Below are 25,651 nucleotides of genomic sequence, written 5' to 3'. Positions count from 1 at the left end.
CATTCGTAGTAGGGAGGGGTCCGTAATTTAGTGACGATGTGTGCTGAGGGGGAGTAATGGAGATTCAAATAGTGTGACGTTACACTTTTGCAGAGGCGTAGCGACCCCTCCCGGCGCCCGGGGCGAACATTCAGTTTGGCGCCCCGCCATATATATATATATATATATATATATATATATATATATATATATATATATATATATATATATATATATATATATATATATATATATATATATATATATATATATATATATATATATATATATATATATATATATATATGTGTGTGTGTGTGTGTGTGTTTGTGTGTGTGTGTGTGTATGTATGTGCGACAGTCTTGAAAAAGTTAATAGTTACGCTGTATGATTGTCGTTCCCTAAAACATAACTCAACGTCAATTAAATTCCCCTTAAGATGCATTATCCTTTAAAGATGATGATTAGTAATGTCAGAAAAAAATATTGTAGCGGTGCTAATTCGTTTAGGACAGTCTTTTTATGTTTTATCTTTGGAACAGTCTCTTTTATGATATAGTATATATTTGGATTATAAGTTTGTCAGATTAAGGTCATACAATTGACATACAATAGCAAATTATTGTTCACATTGGAATACGATATGGGTATTTCGTTGAGTGGTTGATTGTATAATGGAACAAGCTAGAGGAAAAAACATTTCTTTTCTAAGTGTTAAAAGAGTTATCTAGTAACCGATCCAGCACAAATCCTGCGATTTTTGTTGGTGAAAAAGTGCCCCCCCCCCCCCACTTCCCCACCATCTTGGACAAAAATGGTAGACCGAATTTAAACGTCACTAACTCTTGTTTTTATGTTACACAATTGTAAAATACGCTTTAGTTCCATGGGTTCTGTTCTGAGTGATAAGGGTTATTTATTCCTTAATTCCAGTCACTGTTTCTTAAGGATATACCTTTTACGGTTACTCAATCAAGGTAGAAAACAGTTAAATCAGTGTGCAAAGGCTCTCAGTCGTTAAATTTCTTTACTTTGACTATTTATAATTCAAAACTGCAGCTTAAAATGAGCTTGTAATTTTTTTCTACCCCTTTTGGCGCCCCCTTAGGGTCGGCGCCCGGGGCGGCCGCCCTCCCCTAGCTACGCCTCTGCACTTTTGCAGTTAAAAAAGTAATGTTAGAACTGAAATTTAGACACTATTTCGCATTTTAGAATACTGTTGCAATAAATTATAATAGAAATAAAATACTCAACGTTGACCGAGTTCAGTCAATATTTTAGGAGTGTTTTTTATACTGCACTTTTGAGGGGGGGGGGGGTGTAGGCTGAGGTGTGGCCCAATCAACGAATACAAAGTGCTAAGATAGCTTCTCTGGAACTCTAGGCGCAAAACCCTGTGACAAAAATCGCACCCTCCAGAGTGCCGCCCATAAAAAAATTTAATTTAATGTTTCATAAAATCCTTCTCGGGAGTAATTTCACCACTTCCCCAAAGTTTCATAGCACTCGGATGAAAGGTGTCAGACCGCATCCGACATTTATTTTTTTAAATACCGTATATAGAGAAAAATAGATACATTTTCTGGTTTTTCATTTTAGCATAACCTTTGATAGGCCTACATTTCCACCCCATCTCCCTCCCCTATAAAAACTCAACACTTAATGGGAAGTGCCTTTTTAAAAATGCTTCAGATGTTAAATTATAAAAAAAAAATATTTAAAAAATAAATTAAAACAAGTTAATAAAAAGTCTAGTGACAATGTAAGCGCAATTTCCTTAATTAAATTTTTGTGACCGAACAAAAGGATATTTTTGAAAACTTTCTTCGGCAATTTTGTTCTAAATTATGGCAGGAATCGATTGGTAAATGTTTCAAGTCGCTAAGTGGTCTGGTTGCCGAGATATGGGCAAATAACTGCATTTTTTTCGAGGTTTTTTGGCTTTTTCGGGAAATCCAGGAAGGAATTCCGGGAATTTTTTTGGCCCACAATCATCCTCGGAACTTGCTTAACATATTTGCTTTTGAAACTAGTCCTCGATATTGCTTCGTTGAGGAGGAGATACGACGTAAAGCTGCGGACACACATCCACACATCCATCCAGAAATGACGAGTTAATAATCGCAATTCTCCAGTATGGAAATTGCGCTAAAAAACTAAGCGTAACCCTTTGAATTTGGGCTTTCAACTCTTTTTGCAAAGAAAACAGATTAAAGCGCTCGCCCACAATGCACTGAGGCAAAAGCGGCAAATTCAAGATGTCCTCCTAAAGATGTTTATATTTACTTTCACGCTTTTAAAAACTCAGTTTTAGTCAGTCCTAAACAAGTGTTTTAGTGTTGTTGTAATGGGATAGAAACAGTTAAAGTTAATAGATATTGGTTTCATCTTACTGTCTTACTTAAATAAATGCATTATTTGTTTGCTGTTCAATAACTACTAGATCTAGACTACTGTTTGAAGTGTTTGGCTTGGAATTTTAAAGAAAATTTTTCTAAATTTAAAAAGGTAAAAAATACATTACAAAATGTGGATCTATTTTTCTATTCTAAATCTGTAATCTACCCTAGATTTAGATCTAGATTCTCATTCTACTATTCCTATCTTATCTAGTTCTAGAACATTCGTTTTCATAATAAATACCTAAGTGGGATGAGGTAATCTATCGTTTTGGGTACGTAAAATCGCCCGCGGCTATTAATGTACGAAAACGTTACCTCATTGTCAAGGCTGTAATAGAAGTATATTGTGATATGTTTGTGTCAAATATTATAGATAAATGAATAATAAACCTAAATCAATGGCTAAATATATCAATATAGGCCAGAAATTAACTTTAAACAGCTGTGTCTGCAAGCAAGATTTGCTATATAAACAGCAGCCATTTGTCAAATAGATTGACTTCCGCCTGAATCTCGCGCTATATGTCTATAAAAATAAAACTTAAACAAGATGGCTGCTATAGTAAATGAGCGTGGTTGCATCTGTTGGAAACATCGCTGGTGTTCATTTATTACTGAAAAGTTTTAATTCAATTGTTTAAAAACAGGTACATAAATGAAACAAGGAAACATTTTTGTATTTTTCAAAACATAAATCCTCATCAAAATGTGAAATAATTATTAAAATGTAAGGAGTCACCTGTTTTTCACATTACTAGTTGCGGTCGATTTTACGTACCTAAAACGATAGATTACCGTGGGATGATTATTTTTACAAAGTGACTACTCAGAAAAAGATTTTTCGCCCCAGCATCTCCACCTGGTCGGCAAAAGATAGTTCTGCCGCACATGCGCAGTGACCTATGGCTAGGTTTAGGATAGGGTTCGGGCTAGGGCTCTGCGGTTGTAAATGTAAACACATGCATGCACAGTACCAACGAAAACATGGCCACGAATGCAAGTCGCATGCGAATCTTTTTCCGGCTAGAATTGGCCTTATTTTTATAACAGGGTTCGTGCGGCCTCCTGAAATTCCAGGAGGTCCTGGAAAACTCCTGGAATCTTAAAAAACGTAAAAACCTCCTGGAATTTAAAAAAATATAAAAATCTCCTGGAATTCTCCTGAAATTTTAAAAATTCTCCTGAAATCTCATGAAATTTTATTAACCCGCGGCGCAAAACCCGACCGAAATTATTTGATTTTGTTCAGCCAATAATTGAATAGTTGTTTTTAAATGGGACGAAAATAAAAATAAACGCATCGGCCGTCGTCCGACTGAATCGCACTGCCGTGATCTATACATCGTGTGGCACAGCCGAGTGTGTGGTCACGTGACGCTAGGCGATTGACCTGATTGGATGATACTATAAACAATTTCTAAAAATAGATAGGCCTACATGTGTTCCCGTGTTTGACTTGTCGGCTATTGGATTTTTAAAGTAGACAGGCATGTTTCATAACTTTGTCTTAAACTATTGAAACTGCAAAAAAGAAGTTGTAGTAGTATTTACGGCTCATGACTAATCGTCAAAATTAATCTTCTTTAGAAATATACCCGGATAGCAGTGACCCGATCAAACAATGCTGATTCGCTTAACGTTTCATTATTTTATTTTATACATTAATTTTTCGTAAAAATGGCTATAGAAGATAAATTAAATTTTTCCTGTGGCTCTTTTTTTCGGTTGACTAAAAATTGTTAATACGCTTAATACTAGCTTGCAAAATCGACCAAAATGGGATAGGGTGGGTAAGGGGAGTCACTGACCATCCTACACGGTATGTAACATCCAACGCAACACTCATCGCCTTACCCGCCCCCACTACTCCGTGATGCGACAAGCCGACGGTCGGCGCCTTTGATGTTGTGTAACACCCGTACGGTACCCGAGCAGCTCGTGGTGGTTTCATACCCCACCTCTCTTCCCCCTTCACTTTGTGGAGTTGATGTTACTAATCCTTGGGCATAGATCAAGAAATCTTGCCACTTTTGTCTCTGAAATTACATAATATTCGTCTGACACGTTCATCGGGTTGGCCGACTAGCCTAGCATCATTGGATTTGGCATCCAAAAATCAATAAAATATCACGAAATGATATTAATTGGTGAAGTCTGCTTGCATTTATACCTCTTTTATAGTAAAAAAAATTCTTAAAAATTTAGTCCATACCCTCCCAGTATTTTTCCTCTTTCATGGTCTATCCCGGTTGTCTGAAAAATCTGCTATTTTTTAATGACAAAAAAAAAATCATAACTTTTTTGTTTATGGTCAGATTTTGAAAATTCAAACTGGTCTGTAGTCAGATTGATAGCCTCTATCCTAATATGTAACTAATATATTGTTTTACTTTTACTGAAATTAAATTTTTGCATTGGCTTAGCTAATTAAATGTATTATTAAGTACGCTTTTTTTAAAATGTACAAATTGGGCTTCTTTTTTGTTTTTAAAATCTCCTTGAATTTTTTTAAAACTCCTGGAAAACCCTGTTATAACTTAGATCTACTATCATGCTAGATAGCCGTTGAAACAATTTATTAAAGGACAGTTTGATTTAGCTAGACTGCTGCTAGATCTAGGACTATCATCTGACCCACTACTGACGCTGTACTGGTTTTTTCTAGATCCAATATGTAGCGAGTAGGCGACCTGACTGAGTAGGGCCTACTTCTTAAACTTATGTAATAAATTAAAGTAAGCCTGCTTTCTTTCATTTTTTACTTGAATTCTATGCCCAAAATAAATAATAGAAACATCTCTTCTTTTTACATGTGTTGTGTACTCATGGTACTACACAATAAAGTCAGTGTAGTCTAGGCTACTTTAATGTGAGTTGGCGTACCCAGACTAGACTTAACTCTTAACTAAAATGAATCTAGAAGTAGATAAGTTAATAGGCCCTAGGCCTAAGTAATTTATTTACTATTTAGAGACTAGATCTAATAGTTAATAGTAGAATTCTACACTTTTCTACATGGGTGGGGGTACAATGCAAGAAAGGTGCAAAAACAATTGACTAGATTCTGCTAGATTTGACAACAGTCAATAAAATGTGCTTAACAAACCCTGAACAAAATTTCGAGTCCACCCTTTGTATCCCTGGCCTCAACCAACCAGCGGCCTTGTTGCATTGAGTTAAATATAAACTCAAAACAATAATATGCTAATCTCTTATTAGTTTAACATATTCATGATTCGTTTAGAAGGAATTTCTAAATATTTCGTTGTGTGGTAGTAATTTCTCACTTTTTAGACAAGAAGCAAAGTCATCCATACAATTATATAATAGACTAGTATATCAAACAATCAACTTTTGATTAAGCTACTTTTCTTTTCAGAATTAAACATGGATACCCCATCAGTAGATGCTGGGAAAAAAAGAAAGTTTAAAATAGTTGTTAAAAAACAAAAACATGCACTTCAACCCTCAGCTGCTAAAGTTTACCATAAGAAATTGAAATCTGCAATCAATGTCAGCTGTAAGTTTTTTGATACTTTTACAGTTTAATTAGCCCTATTTTCTTTTAAGCTTATAAATTAAATATTTTATGTGTAACTATGTCTTTTGTAAATTGTATATCTCACAGTGAATTCAACTAAAAATGTCCGTACACTTCAAGCAAATAATCGTTCATTAGCTGCAAGTTTGGAAAAATTGAGACAGAATTTACGTCAAGTCCATGATCACCATACCTATTTGTTGAAAAAGAATCATGAACTAAGTGAAAAGATATTAGTGCTAGAAAGGAACACAAACTTGTCACCATCTTATATTGAAGATGAAGTGGAAAAGAGATTTCAGGTTTCTAAATCTTTTGTAATAATGATATTATTGGCTTTGATTCTAACACCTGTATCTATACATTTCTCACATATTTAAAACTGTATTGGTGCATAAACCTAGAACATTTTTTAATTAGGTAAGAATGCAGGATATCAAGACCAAACTAAATGCTTATGTGGAGCTTCTGAAAGACCTTATTGAATCCTGCTCCTCATCAAGTGATGGCAACTGCACAGACTCCATGCTGCCTCTTAACTCCAGTCAGCTATTCTCTAGTGGTCAAGAAATAGCAGAGTATGTATCAGATTTTTTTTTACCAATTTCATTTAGTATTTATTACTTTAGTTTGTGTATATTGGATTTAAAATTGCTGCCATGAATAATGTATGATTAAATAGTTTGCATTTGTTTTTGTATGTTTATATATTTTAAATGAAAATTTCACCAGAAATACAAGTGTATTAGAAGATGACAATTTTAGTGAAGCGAGTAGCCCATCAATGAAAAAAGTGGCACATCAGATGTCCATGATCTTGGAACAATCCATGCTACACCTCCACCCAGACGATAATTTATTGTTTAGCCAACCTCTGACAACAGGTGACAGCCTTACTTTCAAAGTATTAGTTATTAGTTCCTGTTGGTTGTCTGTATCCACTTGAGCATGCAGTTGGCACGGCCAAGGTTTTATAAAATAGAGATACCGTCGCATCAGTTATCCAAACAGTATTATGTTGGAATGATTAACAAATAACTAACATTTTAGGTTACAAAAAGATTTTTTTAAACTATAAATTATCACCAGCCAGTATATAAATGTTAAGATAATGAATGGTTATCTACTAAGATTTATTTATTATATTCTAAGATTATATTTTTACTATTTTAACTTAGTGTCTGAAACGGTGCCATCTGTTCTGGAGAGGCCAGTTTTGTCCAAACTTCCAATGAGGATCTGTAGGCAGGCTAAAGAATCAGAAAATAAGATATCACCAAATATTGCAAATCCCAAGCCATTGAGAAGAGAAACATTTTATATCAAAAAGTCTTCCCCTGCAAAAAATGAATTCATTACTGAAACTGAGGTGCCCAACTTTCTTATTGATGATGCTGAAGATGAAATGAAAAATTACCAGAATGTCCTGCAGAGCATTTCTGATTTAGAAGCATCCCTACCACTGTCTCCTTCCAAAACAAAAAAGTCAACTCTGTCTTGTGATGCTGAGAAACCTGTCAAATCTAAATCCCCTAGGATATCAAAAAGGAAAGCAAAACCTGTAGAGAACACAAAGAAAGCAGTGGAGCCTGTCCCGGTTATTATCAATGAATTTGCTCTGATCAATGCTCACCAAGAAAGGATGAAGAAGCTAGATGAGCAGAGCAGTGTTGACCGGGCCTACAAGTCCCCTAACAAATGTGTTGAGTCTACTATTTGTGTTCCTACTGACATGGAGATAACCATTGGGGCTCTTGGCTACTTCTCTCCTGGCAAGCAGCAGCAGAAACTCTGTCAGCTAGATGAGGGCAACAAGGGGAAGCCAGCAGATTTTTCAACCAATGATTCGCTGCCAGAAAAAATCCCTGAAGCTGTCACTATGAGACTGGCCAAGCCTGGCAAGCTGGTCTATTCTGTATCAAGAAAAGAATCTGATGGAACTCGCAAAAGTGTCCCAATCAAGGCAAGATCCAAGTCAAAGAAGCAGATAGCTGAAATGATTGAAAACTTAGAGCACAAAGAGCCACAGTCTATATTTGATTTCCATGATAAAACTCCTTCATCTATGGTCAGTGATAAACAAAAAGCCATGTCAGTGTTCAGTATTTCAGGAGATGAATCCACACTGTCTCCGCTAGTTCGGCTTGCCAAACAAAGTAAACCACATAGCTTTGACAGTAAAGTGCAGTCTTTGTTAGGCAATGGTGCAACTTATGAACTTCCTCTCAAAGGTAGCCCCCAGGAGAAGAATGTTAAGACAATGTACAGATCCCGATCTCAGTCTAGTGGTAGGAAGTCTAAACTGGAGGTCAATGAGGTCAAGGCTCGTATTCAGGGCAAGAAAAGCCTTCCTAAGTTCAACAGTCCAGTTGGAAACAGCAGTCCTTTAACGACACGATCTAGGGGTAGGTCGATGAAGAAGATACTATCAGATAGTGACACGCACAGAGCCAGATCTGACAGTAGACACATGAGAGACAGTGGAGATGGGGATAAGGTTTTTTTCCTCTCACCAGCCTCACCTGCCCAACAACAGAAACTGGAGGCCAAGGAGACAGTGAAATCTACACCACCTGAGCTGAGAACCACTAGACACAGTGCACCAAAACGCCAGCTTGTTTCACCATCTCGTCTAAGTTCTCTGCCACAGGGTGGCTCTAAAGGCCAGACAACATCTCCAGCACGGAGTAAACAGAACCAAGCTAAGAAAATGAAATCCCCACCAACAATCACACAAGACATATTAAAGTTTGTCCCTGAGATCAGGCAGGATAGTTTGGATTTTAATGGACAAGTATCTGAGCTACCAGATAGTTTATCTAACGATGGCATGCTAGATGCAGATCAGGTGACTTTAAGCTCAGAATGTACATCCACAATTTCAGTTATAGGTTATGAAAGCCCTTCATTAAATCGTCCAGCAAGATCTATTAAACAGAAAACATCTTCCCAAGCAGTAGACAGACCTAAACTACTGGTGGCTCGGAGAAACAAAAAGAAAGGTGAAGAGGGAAGTAAGAGGAGTGAGGAGAGAAATTCTGAGTATGCCCAGGGTGGGGTTGCCAGTCTAGCAGAGACTAAAGACACTTCAGTGGCTAAAAAATGGACTGATCATTCTCCTAATGTTGATAAAGGAAAGCACAGAAGCAAAAACAAGTGTATGGTAAGTTTTAAGTTAGTAAAGCTGCCTAATTACTTTCTGATTTATTATTGAAGGGTCAGTGTAGATTATTCCTGGTATCTAATTGTTTGAATAATAAATAATGTATTATATGGTTTACATAGTTCTGTCATCTTCATTATTAATTGTTTTATTCTTTTAACTAACTAGCAGGATGATGTTGATAAAGAGTCAGAGCAACTGCTGGAGAGAGTAAAAAATTTAAAAACTCCTGCTTTGAGTGAGTTGGATGAGACTACTAGCTCTACAACTAAGACTCTTGAAGACAAATCAATAGACTCCAGAAAAAGGAGACCCCAGTTGTCATCAGCTGAAGAGGATAGTGTTTACTCATTAGGTTCACCCAAACCATCTAGAAGTACAATTTCACTGTTGATCGATGATTGTTCTTCTCAAAAGTTGGAGAAAAAACGTGATACTGAAACCAAAAGGTTAGCACAGAATGGTTCTGAATCAAACGGGTGTCTCAGGATAAGCTTTACAATTATTGTTATATAAGAAGCCCAGAATTTATTGTTTTTTGTACCCACGCTTCTTAAAGAGTAATTTCTATTCAAATACCACACTATATATTGCAAAGTTAATTGAGTGGTACAGGAAATTGTGTAAAAAGAAAATTTCATTTGAGAAAAGAAATAATTAAATGAAATCAAAAGTAAATTCATATTTTCTCCTGAAAATCTGAGTTAAGTATTAGACCAAGTACTATGTTTGGTTTATTAAGTTATTTTATGCACCAAGGCTGCAGCAGAATGATGTTAGAAAATAAAAAAAATGACTAGGGTTTTTTTTTTAATATAATTATATCATCATTTATTCAAAGAAAAGTAAACACAGCTTCAAATAACTGCTATAGCCATATTGTGCTCTAGGCTAATGATTAATACTTATTCATTCGAAAAAAAACAAAGGAATAAAGAAAAAAAACAGGAATAAATAGAACAAATTTTAGGGACCAATATGGGCATCATTCCAGGTTTAAAGAGTTGATATGATCACATTACACCTATTTTTAATTAAAAAAGCTTGTGTGCTGATTTTAATTTTATTGTTTTTTTTTCTTAAACTTGAAAGTAAAGTTATGGATCCCTTCCTGGATTGTGTGTTACATTAAGTATTTTTATCTCTTAGCCAATCACCTGAAATAAAACGAAGAAGAGCAGCTACCAAAGTAAACTATGCTGAACTACCCCTGAACTCGTAAGCTCTATATTAGTTTTATTTTATTTTAATAATATACTTAACAGCAGAAGCTTTTATTTATTTGCTATCATCTTGTTTGTTGTAAGCTCTAATTTCAGTACAAGACTTATCAATAGCTTACACCTAAATGTTGTTATTGATAAAACATTTAACTTTTGCAATATTTTTCAGTAAACTTAGGAGAGGAGACCCTCACACTTCACATTATTGCTCATCTGAAAAAATTGAGATATTTAAGTCTCCAAAACCTAAAGGTAATAATCGTTAGGTTAACATAGTACTCTAGTAAATTACTGGTCAAGTATTTAATTCTGTAAAGGGTTAACTTAATATAGTACTGTAGTTACTCACTGATAGTCATTGTAGAGCGTTCTTAGTTTTGAAAGCAGTAAAAAAATTGTTTCAGGTAAAAAGAAACCTACTGTACAGAGGGATGTCCTAGGATCCCTTCACAACAACAGCATCAAAGAAATGGATGAAAACTAACATTTTTAGCTGCCTTGGGTTGTTTGTTAGTAGGTTTTTACAAGTTTTAGGGGTTTTAATACTGTCCTATTTGTTAGGATTGATTGTTTTAAAATCATGTATTTATTTATTCATATTGTCTTAAATTTTAAATTTGTTTACACATTCACATGTGTACATTGTGCATATTGTATGCATCTTGCCCTTTCAGCAATCAATTAACCCTTAAAGCACATCAAGCCACGATCGTGGCTTTGCTGTTACATAACTTATACCACGTAAGGCCATGTGGCGTGCACTTTAAGGGTTAACAAATACTTTGCTGGTAGTAGGGGTGCCTGTTGGTAAAAATTGAGAGTAACAATAATTCTTTTTAATGCTGTTTTTCATTGACATAAAGAAATTTTAGTTTTATAATAAATGTAGTCCTAGAGATTTAATAAATCTGTTGTTAATCAAACGAGAGATAATCCTCTGCTAGAGATCATTTTTCTTTTGACCTCCAATTTGTGTTTAATCATGCATTAAACACAAATGTAAAAGTAAACACAATTGCAATTATGTTACACCTTTTTACAGCATTGGAAGGATATTTTTTCCCCATTGGTTATATAACCAATGTCCAAATTAAGGAATATATTATAAGAAAGTATTGTTCTGTCATTTAAAAAGTTTAGCTTAAAACAAAGGGAACAAAAGTATGATTGCTGTAGCTTTATTTAAATTTGTAAATAAATGTCACAGATGTCAATAACTATAACTTTTTTTAAAGATTGTGCTGTTATTGTTGTGAATGTGGTCTTGTTTGCTCTTGTCTTTTTCAAATCTCCTGACAATGTTTATCAGATTAAAATGCTTTACTAAGATGCTAACTGCACATCTTTTAATCCATGTGGACATCTAATGAATGTTTAAACTTAACATTGCTCTAGCTGCTGAAATTGTTTTGTTTGAACAAAAAATAAATCTTATCCCATATTGGTAGTGTTCCTTTGAATCTTCCTAAACTCATTCGTTGTTTAGCGTAAATCATTGTATTTGCATTTGAATTTTTTTCTCTAAATAGCAAATGATTAACTTTTATAGATAGTTTTAATGCTCATCGTTTTTATCAAACACATCAGTCTATTTTCATCATATTGTTTTTTTCCTAACATTAAAAAAAATGTATATAAAAAGATACCTACAGGATTGTATCCTATATTTTGTCATTAAACATGCACATTTTACAATTTTTTTTTCTGGCTTCTTTTTGGATTTAACAATCACCTTATCTCTCCTGTTATTCTCTTTCTCCCCTTTCACCTGGAGTAAGAATAGTGTAATAGCTTGAGATTAATCTGTAATATTTTTTTTTTCAAACATCAGTACAGCGATAGTACACTTAATTTGTATTATTGTCAACACTAAAACCCCATATTTTGGTATCTGTTGATCTAAGCCAGGGGTCTCCAAACTTTTCAGCCCGAGGGCCGCATTAGTTATAAAATATCAGTTCGGGGGCCAGAGTTTCTTCAATGCATGTCTTTTTGGGCTGGTAGACAATATATACAAATTTCAAGTGCCACCCCCCCCCCCCTCACCGGAGAAAAAATTCTGAAACAAACACTGTCGGGGGCCACAACACACTCGAGGTTCAAGTTTGCTCTCAAATTATTCTTCACGTATTTCAATCTTGAAAATGTTTGTTCACACAGTGTAGGGGGGGTGGAAGCAGGCGTTGTAACTGAAATAGCAATATTAACAGAGAGTGATATTTCAACGCCAAGGGTATGTTGTTCCAAAATTTGAAAGGTAGGCCTACTTTGATGCAAATGTTTTACTATTATGATAGTCTTCCTTGGGCAAAATCTTATTTAAAAAAAAAAGTATTTAAAAACTTCTTTGAACTTGTCTCTAAGGAGGTCATTCGCTTGCAATTCAATATCCTCCACCTGCAGTTCATCTTTGCAACTGGCCACATTTGCTTCAAATGGGTTTTGAAACAGTCTCACTTCTTCTGCCTTGGAATCCAAGTCAGAATACCGCTACTGAAACTGCAGCTGGAGGTCTTTGATGATCTTGCAAGCAAATGACGTGGGGAACTCAGTGGTTGCTTCAGCCTTAAAGACCTTGCACTGCTGAGAGTGCGTCAAGTTTTTGGCCTGTACTTGTTCCAAAAAACACGACAAGTTTGGATCTGAAGGCCTTTAGGTGGGTGTATAGATCAGATACTAGATTTGCCTCTCTTGTAGTTTTAGGTTCAGAAAATTAAAATGTCTAGTTATGTCTGCAGCAGAGGCCAATTTCTATACCCACTCTTCATCAGACATTAATGGCTGTAGCTTGCCTTTACCTCCCAGTAAGTCTCCTTTCTTAACTTAAATACTCTGCTCAGAACTTTCTCACAACTTAGCCATCTTACTGCTGTGTAATATGGTAAATATTGCGATTCTGTGCCTGTCTTTCAACATGTCTCTTAACTATGATTAAGCCCATGTGACCTTATTAAATTCACCATCGTGATTCAGTACACTGCTTGTGTCCACATATTTAGCACACAAATCTTACAGGTGAATAATACAGTGTAGGAACATTGGTTCTAGAATGTTTTTTCTCATTCGCTTGTTCAACCAAGCCTTTCTTCATGCCACACATCAAAAGTCAGGTAACAGAAGTTAGTCCAGTCCAAGTTATAATCAGCAAATGTTTTTTTTAACTCATTGAATATATCCTCTCCGGTAACAGTGCCAAACATGATATGTAGGGAAGCCTATTGTGTTCATGTCTTCATACACACCTCTAATAGTTGGGAGTTGGAACAGCGACTCATCCATTGCAATTTAAAAAATAATTTAAAAACCTGCTTGCGTTTTCCGCTAATTGAGTCACAGTGTTTTCACCAATGTCTGCAACATGGCGTGCATTGGTGTTTGCACCCAAAGCTACATTTTCAAATTGTTTTGAATTTTCGGGGCAAAGTTCCTCAGTCACCTCTAACAAACATTTTTTCCGTGGACACATAGATCTCCGCGGGCCGGATAAGAGGACCTCGCGGGCCGCATCCGGCCCGCGGGCCGTAGTTTGGAGACCCCTGATCTAAGCAATACTTCAGTTTAAGAAAAAAAAGTGCTAGACTTAATACCTTTACAACAACAAAAATAAACACCTTGTGGCATGTGTATATAAATAGATCCCTTTTATTTTTAAAATCATTGATTGGCTTGTTTAAGCTGCCTCGACTAGAACTCCCCATTTAAAAGAATGGTGTACTGCTTTTATGGCCGTCAGTTGGACATTTGCCCCTTGGTCAATCAGATGTCTTCCCTGGGTCAATCAATGCTTCGAATTGATTTGTAAAGCTTGGGCCATTTTGGCGAGTGCATATATTTTACTCCTGATATCATCATCTCAATGTTCAGTACTTGTATGTGTGTATTCATCTCAATCAATCTTATACAGTTTTGTCCTGAAACTAGCGGGGTCTTACAGGAGTCAATCTGATACAGTATTGTCCTCCAACTAGCAGGGTCTTACAGTAGCAGACCTGGACATGGCAGAGAAATCCATATTATCACATAAAATGTACACAAAACTTGTGTAACATTGTTTTCTCTCAATTGCTAGTCATATGCAGCTATATGGATGATGGAGTCATTAACTTTTTAAGCAGACGCACTATACGTCACAAGCACACGTCATACAGACTTACCTGCAACTAACCCTCACAATCGCACGTCATACAGACGTAGCTACACCTAAGAAGCACACCTCATACAGACGTACCTGCAACTACCCCTCCCTCACAATATCACGTCATACAGACGTACCTGCAACTACTAACAATCGCATGTCATACAGACTATTGCAGACGTAACTACACGTAACAAGCACACCTCATACAGACGTACCTGCAACACATGCAGTCATAAAGCTGGCACAGTGTCCTACGACCATAGAGCGCAAGATGTACTTGAAGATGACTTTCTTACGGTGGGGCATCAGCACGATGTAGCAGCCCATGATGATGCCGACACTGATGAAGTTGGCGAACCCACACAAGGCGTAGGTTGTGATCACCTCTGAACGTTCCTGAAGTCAAGCGGTTTTTTAAATAGAGCAGGCTATAGAAATGGTTTAACTAGGTATGAGGCTTGGCTAATTAATTAAGAGGCGACTTTGCTTATCACAGATGTAGTTTATAAGTGACGTCGTGCGTTTTGTCGATTATTTAATTCCATCACAAAAATAGCAGTTTCTATAGTATTCATTATTGTGGTCCACTTAGGTCCTTATATTTATCAAGGTTAGTTATAACAGTTTTTAAAGAAAAGAATCCTTTAAAATGCGAAATAACAGCTTAAGTTGAATAAGCCTACTGTTAAATTAGATTTCATTTTGTGTGGCGTCACAATTGTTCTAACCCCCCTACTGCAACTCCTAGTTAGTCGTCAGTTATGGAGATCTTAATTTACAAGTTTTGTCATTAATTAACGATTGGAGGAACAATTAGGCAAACTTAAATTTGAATATTACGTAGACTAGTGTTAATTTTTCTTCACCCCGAACTCCGTATTCGACTTCACCGCTGACCATGGTAATACGTACGGACAGGAACCCCCGGGTCAAGGTCATATTCCAGCCATGTAGAAAGACGTCTCCCGTGCCGGGGTCGAGCGTGTAGACAGTCAAGTTTTGTGACTGGTAGTCCTCATAGAGTTTGCGGTTTTTGCGGTAAACGCCCAGCTCGCTGTAGGCCACAAGTTCGTTGAGGAACACTTTGATGCCCAGCAGTTCAGCTACCTGTCTCCCGTCATCCACATCCACGCCCATGGATAGAGCCAGTGGATAAAAAAGGAAGGAGCAGATCCACTGTTGGATGAAAATATATCGTAGATAATAGCAGAAAGATCAGAAGAGAGTACCCTAGGAACGGTTCGAGTAAGAAGGACAGATGATATACTATTCTAGCCTACGCAGTAGCGTAGCCAGGATCGTCTCAAGGGGGGGGGGGGGGGGGGGGGGGGGGTTCCAATTTTTACCCGGGGACAAACTTTCGATTTGCAACCCCCCCCCCCTCAAATTTCGATTTGCACCCCGCTAAAACTTTCGATTTACACCCCCCCCCCTGCCTACGTCACTGAGCCTACGAGTAAAGACACCATACAGTATCGGCTCGTTAATTAATTAAATAAACCGGGAGTGATCTCCCCGAAACTTTCTCGAATATTCTTATATAACTTGAAATATAGACATGATTTTTAATTTCTTAAACTTTTAAAAATAGAATAGAATCTCGTAGAAAAAAGAATTGCGCACCAAGCGAACGCCAAAACAAAATGTGCATAATAGTGCGCAATATTATTAGTAATTTATAAATTTACATGCGTTTTTTGAAAAATCGAAAATAGCGTAAATTAGTACTTCCGGTAAACGGAAATTACTCAAAATTTGACAGAAGGTAGAGAATTAAATCTTTTACTTATATGTGAAATTTCATTTATCTATCTGAAATAGTACTCAAGTTATAGGCTTTTGAAAAATTCAAAGTAGAAAAAGTACCACTTCCGGTTATCGGAAATCGCTCAAAAGTTGATCAGGATCTACGATTTTGATAATATATATATATATATATATATATATATATATATATATATATATATATATATATATATATATATATATGAAATTTCATCAACCTAGCTGTAACGGTACTCAGGTTATCGTGTTTACACACAGTCAGACAGACACACAGACACACAGACATACGGACAAGATCAGTGTTTCTTCCAGACTTTTTTCTCCGGGGGGGCACTTGAAATCTTCGGGGGGGCGGTAAACTTTCTTCGGGGGGGCGGACACTGTTAAAAGTATATATTTTCTATATAAATTATATAAATTTCATTTCGTTCGGGGGGGGGGCGGTAAAAAATTTTCGGGGGGGGGGGGGGGGGCTTCGCCCCCCCGAAGAGATGCCTGGAAGAAACTCTGGACAAGATAGCAAAATTATGTTTTTCCGTATCAGTGAGGTGTAAAACGTCGAGATTTGTAAAATTCTCGATTTTCTTTTTTGCACGATTACAAGACTTTCTCTATACGAGAAAGTAACAAATGACTGCATATGGAACAGTGATATATATATATATATATATATATATATATATATATATATATATATATATATATATATATATATATATATATATATATATATATATATATTACACACACAGACACACACATTTATATATATATATATATATATATATATATATATATATATATATATATATATATATATATATATATATATATATATATATATATATATATATATATATACTTGAAGTTTTAGGACGGGGGGTGATTTAAATTTTCTGGGGAGGGGTCGGATACTGGTAAAAGTGTATTATATCTATATAAATTCTATTTCGTTGATTGGGACGGTAGACGTTCTTCGGGTTGGGAGGGACTGAGCCCACTCCCCATTCTCCACGTAGAGTCGCCTGAAAGAAACTCTAACTGCGACTTTTGTCATGTTTGAGTTTTGGTGCAAGGTTTAGGGGTATGGCAACGACTATATTTATTATCAATGTGCAGTAACTACATGTAGATCAAGGTTAAATTCGATAAAAATACCGATTCTGGATAAAAATCAGTTTTCTACGTAATTTTTTGTTTCTGGATTAATTTGAAGTTAAGGTGGTGATTTCGGTTTCGGCTTAGAGAAAAGAGACAACACTATCAATTAGCACCCATTGTATCTTTCCGCAACGGGTCATTCATCTCGTGTCTATATAACATTAACAACGAGATATTACGATTTCACAACTGTTCTAGCATTGTCCAGTGGCTAGTGGGCCCAACACAAACAACAGTGCCCTACTTGTAGTGTTAGATTCTTGATTCCCACCAGCTGTCCCAACCAGCCTAGTGTTGAGTTGATCATCTTCATAAAGCTGACCACGGCTGTCGAGTTGGCCAGTATAGATGCAGCGAGAGTAGTGGCACTGACCGCGCCACTAGAGGCCGCGTCGATCACACTTCGGTACCTGACGCAAGAAAGGATCAAATACACACCAATATCCATTTTATGTCAGCTATCATACAACAACGGAACAAGTACACACCAAGTACACTACCTAACTTTTGCGTTGTTTCTCCACTATATCGCGATTTGTCCTTAGCTGATCTTATCTCTGTAATAATAATACCTTTTGTAGCCACGCTTATCTTTTATTCTCGTTTACCTATGGAGTAATGCTTACCCTTGTTGCCAAGCTGACCATACCTTCTTGTAAAAACCAGCTCCTGGCCACCCATCCGAGCCTTACGTATGCTGGTTTCTGGGACTGCCAGGTTGGCCAAAGATAAAGCTGCTGGAGCTGACATCACAGAGGCTGCCAGGAGATGATCCGCAGATATCTAATCAATAATATAATGGGGATTATCCATATCTTTCACATATCTGTAGATATCTAATAATTTTTTTAGGTAGTATCCCTACTTTTACTTATTCGCATATTCTAATCAATAATTGAATAGGGATTATCCCTTTTTCACACAACTGCAGATATCTAATCAATATGCTAATCGAATGGGTATTATCCATCTTTCACATATACCACTACTACAGTTATCACAACGAAACAACGCTTTAAGCTTGATATCCCAATGATACTGATAATGAATAAGTAGATATGTTTTAATCGAGTCGTCCACCCCCCCCCCCTCCACAAAACAATTTTTCAAGAGTCACAGCTCACCCCAAACGCGATGTATAAACCAATGATGCTTCCCGTTACTGTGGACATGGCGCTAGACATAAAGCAATGGAGCTCTGAGGAAGTCAGATATTTTAAATATGGCCTCACAACCAGAACAGAATCCAGCTGAAAAAATATCACAATCAGTCTACATATTGCTTTAAAAATTATGCTTAAGTTAAAATTATTTACTTAAACTAATACATTCTAAGTAATGAATTTTTAAAAAAATCAGCCGTAACATCAGTAACTAATTAATTAAATCTTACTGGCCCCATGAAGATGTTGGCCGAGGCATTGAGTGACTCAGCGGGTGACGCGCCTGTGCAGAACGCCAGAAACTTGCCCAATATCTTCAGCAGGACGTGAAGCACCCCCAGTTGTTCAAGGACAGATAAAAAGGCGATGACGAAAATGATGAGAGGGATTAGCTAAAGAGGAAAAAGATTACAAGTTCCCACATTTTTGGTCCAATTAGTAGGCCTAAAAAGAAGAAATACATTGCAAGTATCCAGATTGTTCAGTTTGTAGGTTTAACTTTTACATTAAGTTTGAGTATAACCTTTCCTAACATTATTGAAAGAACCTCTTGATATTTACTTACATGAAAAACGAATCCGTTGGATTTGAGATCAGTCCCAAACAAAAACTGCCCGCCTTCTTTGGAGAACGAGACCAGAGTAGTGACAACCTCCCCCACCCACCGGAATATCTGGTGCACCCCGGGAACTCGCAGAACAGCCAAGGCAAACACGTACTGCATCAACAGACCAGTGACCACTGGTCGCCATATTATCTGGGCAAAACAAACACAAGTAGTAATTTTCGAAACCTGACGACCAACGGGGCAGATGAAGTTTACCTGTTTCTGTGACCTCGGCATTCGAAGGGATAACATAGTCACCACTATGCCCAGGTGCCAATCAGAGTTGGATGGACTGAAGGACATACTATGACTCTAGCCAGGGACCCGGTTTAGCTGTCGAACGCTATACGATTCGACCACCTCGTCCCATTATTATCTGGGTAGGATATGAATATTCCTTCGATACTCCCTTTCATTTTTATTTCCCGAATTTTACAGCCCCAGAGACCACACCATCTCGACATACCAGCAACTCACTCAACCACCAAACATCAAATATCCAAGCACTAGCTTCTTACACTGTAAGCTAACGGATACATACACGTACACAGACGCACTGACAATCACAATCACAAACACATAAACTTAATCTCAGACACCGACATAAACAGACACAGAAAGACAACCAGACTTAGTATTTACTTTATGAGGATGTGAGGATGTGATGAAAAACGTCAGCAACATGGCGGCCATGCCGGTGAGAGAGACGAGGTTTTTAGGACGGACCATGATAACTTCTGTCACCAATGTAGCCACTGTCGCCACAACACAGGCCAAAGCTGTACTTCTGGAAATTCAAATGTTTGTTCATTTGATCTTCAAACAAATGTGTTTCGTTTTAAGAACTCAATAACTTCATAAAACGGGCTTTTTAAAAAGACGTTTTCAGTTGGAAATTATGCTAGTGTATTTATTTTCCTTTGGTAATTTTCTAGCTCTTGTTATTTTAATATTTAAAAAAAAAAATGACTGGATGTCATTTTATAATGCTAATCGTAAAAGGAAGTTGAAAATGATATATTAAAAATATTAGATGATTAGTACCGTTTGAAGCGTTTTAGAGCTACAGGGTGCTTGGAAAACAACTTGCGTATCTTTGACGTCACACGATCGACATGCAGGTAACGATAGGACAAGGCAAGGACCAGGACAGCTGTCAGGACAATAAGTCCTGTAGATGTGCCGTCACTGTGGTGAAGGTACATAGCGTACACAAAGTAGGAGATGTACAAGAGCAGACAAGTCACGTGACGTGCCTTCTTTAGAGCTGAGCCTCTCTCTCGGCACAGCTTGAAGCATCGGCTTCTTGCAGCGTAAACTTGAAAGGTCAAAGTTCGTGTTTTTTCCGTTTCAACGTCCGTCTCACTCTCGCTGCTAGAGTCCTCCATCTGCTCCCCTCCTGCTATCTGTAACATTTCTATCTTCACTAATTCGTGGCTGGCTTTAGAAAGTTTAGGACTTTCTTGAAGTTTCTGACTTATGTCGTGAATTTCAGTCGGAGACTCCAAATTACAGACATCGACTTTTTGATGTCCGGCTAAAGACCGTTCATCTGGGATCTGTTGTTGATGTCCCTCTAAATACCGTTCATCTGGGATCTGTTGTTGATGTCCGGCTAAAGACCGTTCATCTGGGATCTGTTGTTGATGTCCCTCTAAAGACCGTTCATCTGGGATCTGTTGTTGATGTCCGACTGAAGACTGTCCATCTGGGATCTGTTGTTGATGTCCGGCTAAAGACTGTCCATCCAAGATGGGATGTTGACGCCCAGTGAAAGACGGCCCATCAGCACTAGTCTGTTGATTGCTGACCAAATTCCGCACTTCTAAATCTGGGTGCTCCGCGTGTCGATTTTCTGTTTTGAGGTCAAATGCCCGCAGACCGCCTCCATGTTCGTCGTTTTGAGCCATAGCGAGGTTCAAAAGCTGACTAGATCCATGAACATAAAACTGTCTTTAAGAAAAGGCGAAAAAGTATTAATAAAAACTCAAAATCATTGGCAAGTTTTGCCCAAAACAAAGAAACTATCAAGTTTTGAGTCTGGCATAAGACACCCCAATTATGTTTTCAATTGCTTATCAATGAAACGATGAAAATATCAAATGAATTTTTACCTCTGAGATGCATTGTCGTACCCATGGTGGATGGAGTGAGAAGAAGGGTGTCCCTGGCAACGGCGGTAAAGTTAGGATTTTTTTGGCCCTGTATAAATAAAATTCATTTTAAAAATTGCATTACAATATGGTAGAAAGCATGCATCTATTAAGAATTATTTGATGAATATACCTACAATTTGGTTATTATGAAGATTCAATAAGAGACTTTCAATACCTTCATGATATTATTGAAAAGTCCTTTTTAGTTTCTTCATGTATCATAATTGTTCTCAAAGGGTGGGTTTCTTGTTATGTATTACGGCGGGTGGTTAATTTAACGGTTAATCGTGAGAATAAAAGCTACATTGTTATGTTATACAATATGTACACAACCCCGAGACGAGTGTCTGTTGGTCTCAAACAGCAGGATTAAACGTATGTCTATTGCTGGCGTTTGTAATTAAAGATGGAGGTTGAATCTCGAATAAATCGTAACAAGACAGAATGTAATGCCTACCTGTCTTACAGCAGCATTTACGTTATTTTCTTCGTTGCTAAACAGCTTCACCATTTATCGCAAGTGTGTCTGGACACGCGATTACTACGAGGCTAAGTTCCATTGTTTTTCACTAGAACACAATTGCGTACAAGTCACGTGACCCGCTTGATTCCCCGAGGGTGGACGTTTCCAGGTCGTCACAGTTACAGAAAGTTAACGAAATTATAATGTTCATTTACTTTATTCCAATCTGGCAAGCCAGGCGACATGACGTATCAGCGTAGCAAATCGTTGGCCAGGTGCTGAAGGCATCAACCTGTCAGTTGCTGACAGGAAAATTAATCTTCGGTGGATCTTGGCCAGTGTAAATGCTAATGTCCAAACAATATTTTTCTAGGGCAACCATTATGGGCTATTATATTATAAAAATGATTGTATATGTCAAGACATTTGCTATATATATCAGAATAGGGCCTAGGCCTAATGGCGTCACCAGGTCGGGTGTCAACCGGTGCGGTGATTGAGGGTGTCACCATCCTCGTAATATTTTGAATTTTTCCCTATTGTTATATAACCGATAAATAAATTAAGGAATCTATAATATAACGCTAGTGGTAGTGTGTCAGTCCTTCCGTCATGTCAATAGATTTTAGAACCATAAAAGTAAACACACCACATGTCGTGCTTTTTACTTGCATTGCAGTGTCTTATAATTAAAAAAAATAGGAAGGGTTTATTTATATAAGGACTAAAATTTGTTGTATAGGTGGCACCGTTTTTATTATTTCGCATAACGTAAATAAAATATTAAATAAACACAAATTGCTAAAACATATTAAACGGATCAATGTCAAATAATATTTACGATTAGGTTACTTGAAAATCGGATATATTTTAATAACAAATTATTAAAATATTTTTTCATTTTGCAAGGGGAGGTAATTAAAAAAAATTCAACTCACGCTAATAACAAAATTTGAATGCAAATTCTGCGGAAGTGTAAGAAGACATTATTGTTAAAATATTATAATTAGTATGGATTGATAAAATGAGCCGTGGTAGGTAAAACACGGATATTTTAAATATTGCCTTTTGTTTTCTAAGTTTAATCAGGCGCTTAAGCCGGCGCAACGGCCTGGTGCGATTTAGTACCCCGGGCTAGAATGTGAGCACCGCGTGTTTACGCCTCCATTTAAATTGTGTTTATGTTATGTGTTTGCGTTTTCGTTCGTGTTTTTTTGCGTTTGCATTTGTGATTGCATTGTGTTTGTGTTTATTTTTTCTTTTGTGTTTGCCTGTTGCTTTTATGTTTTTGTTTATGCTATTTTCGCGTTTGCATTTGTGTTGTGTTTGTGTTTTCGTTTGTGTTCGTGTTTGTGTTGTGTTGTGTTGTGTTTGTGTTGTGTTTGTGTTGTGTTTATGTTGTATTTGTGTTGTGTTTGTGTTGTGTTGTGTTTGTGTTGTATTTGTGTTTGTGTTTGTGTTGTGTTTGTTTTGTGTTTGTGTTGTATTTGTGTTGTGTTTGTGTTTGTCTTGTGTTTGTCTTGTGTTTGTCTTGTGTTGTGTTTGTGTTGTGTTTGTGTTGTGTTTGTGTTGTGTTGTGTTTGTGTTGTGTTGTGTTGTGTTTGTGTTGTGTTGTGTTGTGTTTGGGTTGTGTTGTGTTTGGGTTGTGTTTGTGTTGGGTTTGTGTTTGCGTTGTGTTTTGTTTTCTTTTGTGTTTGTGTTTAGTTTTGTTCCATCCCAAGTTGGTACATTTATAAAAGATTCACCGTGGCGGAGCACGGGTATGCAGCTAGTCTATAATATAAGCGGGCTTGTAGTGTGTCAGTCCTTCCATCATTGCTATAAATTTTGGAACCATAAAAGTAAACTCCTCACATGTCGTGCTTTTTTACTAGCATTGCAGTGTCTTATAATATAAAGTTGGGTTTGTTTATATAACCACTTAAATTTATTTTATAGTTGCTACAGTTTTACTCTTTCGTATAACGTGAAAAAAATATTAAATACACGCAAATTGCTAAAACATATTAAACGGATCAATGTCAAATATTTTTAGCGCAATTTCCATTCTGGAGAATTGCGTTTATTAACCCGTCATTTCTGGATGTATGGATGTATGAATGGATGTGTGTCCGCAGCTTTAAGTCGCATCTCCTCCCCAACGAAGCAGTATCGAGGACTAGTTTCAAAGCAATTATGTTAAGCAAGTTACGAGGATGAACATAGGCCAAAAAAATTCCGGGTTTCTTTCATGGATTTCCCGGAAAAGCAAAAAACCTCGAAAAAATGCAGTTTTTGGCCCATATCTCGACAACCAGACCACTTAGCGACTTGAAACGTTTGCCAATCGATTCCTGCCATAATTTAGAACAATATTGCCGAAGAAAGTTTTCAAAAATATCCTTTCGTTCGGTCACAAAATTTTTTTTGAATTAATTAAAATTTGGACCGAATTAGTAGGCATTTTTATCCAACCACACCACACGCGTCATCACGTTCAACAGCTGCGCCATCACGTTCAATGGCTGCGTCATCACGTTCAGTAGCTAGGCGCGCAATGGTTTTTAGTCATGTAACTCTATTGTAAATAAAACATGTAAAATACTGAATTTTTTTAAAATAAAAAACGTTTTAATAACTGAGCAATGGTTTTACTAACCCTGCTCTTGATTTACGCTACGACAGAGCTATTTTTAGATAACATAAGGAAATTGCGCTTAAATGTCACTAGACTTTTTAATTAACTTGTTTTCGTTTAGATTCCTAGAAAAAGTGGATACCTTTTAATAATAGGAGGGTCTTAAAATCTAATTTATTAAACTGTTTTGTAATTTTGCCAAAGGAGGTAATTTAAAAATACATTCAACTCATGCTAATAAAAAAATGTGAATGCAAAATCTCCAAGAGGGAATTATTGTTAGAATATTATAATTAGCAAAATGTGAATGCAAATCTGCAGAGGACATTATTATAAGAGTTCATTATTGTTGGAATATTATAATTAGCATGGATTGATAAAAGGCTATCTTTTATTTATGTTATTCACTAAACATACTGTCTACTAATTATAATTTTTAATTAACTATTTCGCGTTCATTAGGCGCGCCATGTTTTTAGTCATGAAACTCTTTTGTAAATTTTTAAAATTTAATGTACTGAAAAAATGCAAGAATTGATAAAGTGCAATATGGTAGGTAAAACACGGATATTTTAAATACTGCCTTTTATTTATTTTATACACTGAACGTACTGTTTACTAATTATTATTCTATCTTTCCGTATCTGGACAAGCTGGTTTTTTATAGTCATTCATTGAATCTGGCGCTTCCGTATGCGCTCGGACAGGGTGCAATTTGGCGCCACGGGCTAGACTGAGCACTATCCGTTTATGTTTGCATTGAAGTTGTGTTTTTTTTTTCGTTTGTGTTTTTTTTTTTGCGTTTGCATTTGTGTTTGCATTGTATTTGTGTTTTCATTTGTGTTTTTCTTTGCGTTTTTTTTTGTGTTTGTGTGTTGCGTTTGTGTTTTCGTTCGTTTTTGCATTGTATTTGTGTTTTCTTTTGTGTTTGTGTTGTATTTGTGTTTTCTTTTGTGTTTGTGTTGCGTTTGTTTTTTCTTTTTGTGTTTATGTGTTGAGTTTGTGTTTGCATTGTGTTTGTTTGCATTGTGTTTTCTGTGTGTTTGTCTGTGTGTTTGTGTTTTCTTTTAATCCATGTGGACATCTGAATGAATGTACAAACTTAACATTGCTCTAGCGGCTGAAGTTGTTTTGTTTGAATAAAAATAAATCTTAACCCATATTGGTAGTGTTCCTTTGAATCTTTGTAAACACATTCGTTGATTACTGTAAATCCTTGTATTTGCATTTGTTTGTATTTTCAAACATCCATA

At 36.6% G+C, this 25,651-nt stretch overlaps 2 protein-coding genes across 4 annotated transcripts; one reads left to right on the top strand and one right to left on the bottom strand.

The window, feature by feature from the left end:
* The first annotated feature begins 2,224 nt into the window (after window positions 1-2,224).
* On the top strand, window positions 2,225-11,773 carry LOC131946576 (uncharacterized). 3 transcript variants are annotated; one of them, XM_059307435.1, is made up of 10 exons: window positions 2,225-2,487; window positions 5,761-5,901; window positions 6,010-6,224; window positions 6,343-6,500; window positions 6,655-6,806; window positions 7,101-9,085; window positions 9,257-9,534; window positions 10,235-10,303; window positions 10,478-10,560; window positions 10,713-11,773. In XM_059307435.1, the coding sequence occupies exons 2-10, from the start codon at window positions 5,769-5,771 to the stop codon at window positions 10,790-10,792; spliced, it is 3,153 nt and encodes a 1,050-aa protein (XP_059163418.1). In that variant the 5' UTR covers window positions 2,225-2,487; window positions 5,761-5,768; the 3' UTR covers window positions 10,793-11,773. The 3 variants fall into 3 exon arrangements, with proteins under 3 accessions (XP_059163418.1, XP_059163416.1, XP_059163417.1); XM_059307433.1 differs by having other exon boundaries at window positions 9,254-9,534; XM_059307434.1 differs by having other exon boundaries at window positions 2,235-2,253; window positions 9,254-9,534.
* Window positions 11,774-13,909: 2,136 nt separating this feature from the next.
* On the bottom strand, window positions 13,910-22,041 carry LOC131946578 (sodium/nucleoside cotransporter 1). Its single transcript, XM_059307440.1, has 12 exons — window positions 21,776-22,041; window positions 21,277-21,364; window positions 20,207-21,115; window positions 19,805-19,949; window positions 19,121-19,312; window positions 18,786-18,947; window positions 18,517-18,642; window positions 18,042-18,175; window positions 17,637-17,802; window positions 15,359-15,622; window positions 14,662-14,842; window positions 13,910-14,297 (listed from the first exon to the last, which is right to left on the bottom strand). The coding sequence occupies exons 3-12, from the start codon at window positions 21,070-21,072 to the stop codon at window positions 14,284-14,286; spliced, it is 2,250 nt and encodes a 749-aa protein (XP_059163423.1). The 5' UTR covers window positions 21,073-21,115; window positions 21,277-21,364; window positions 21,776-22,041; the 3' UTR covers window positions 13,910-14,283.
* Window positions 22,042-25,651: the final 3,610 nt, after the last annotated feature.

This window comes from Physella acuta, unplaced genomic scaffold (assembly GCF_028476545.2).
Source record: "Physella acuta isolate Inbredline_101_S28 unplaced genomic scaffold, ASM2847654v3 ptg000563l, whole genome shotgun sequence".
Lineage (NCBI taxonomy): Eukaryota > Metazoa > Mollusca > Gastropoda > Physidae > Physella > Physella acuta.
This window is presented reverse-complemented; position numbering and strand designations above follow the sequence as displayed.

Excerpts from the sequence above, each read along its gene's own strand:
- LOC131946578 (XM_059307440.1), bottom strand. The coding sequence starts at position 21,072 with ATGGCTCAAAACGACGAACATGGAGGCGGTCTGCGGGCATTTGACCTC. Across the intron at positions 18,948-19,120 it reads CCAACGGATTCGTTTTTCAT|CTAATCCCTCTCATCATTTT; the intron begins GTAAGTAAATAT and ends TTTCCTCTTTAG. Across the intron at positions 18,643-18,785 it reads CCAACATCTTCATGGGGCCA|CTGGATTCTGTTCTGGTTGT; the intron begins GTAAGATTTAAT and ends ATATTTTTTCAG.
- LOC131946576 (XM_059307433.1), top strand. The coding sequence starts at position 5,769 with ATGGATACCCCATCAGTAGATGCTGGGAAAAAAAGAAAGTTTAAAATA. Across the intron at positions 5,902-6,009 it reads ATCTGCAATCAATGTCAGCT|TGAATTCAACTAAAAATGTC; the intron begins GTAAGTTTTTTG and ends TATATCTCACAG. Across the intron at positions 6,501-6,654 it reads AGTGGTCAAGAAATAGCAGA|AAATACAAGTGTATTAGAAG; the intron begins GTATGTATCAGA and ends AAATTTCACCAG.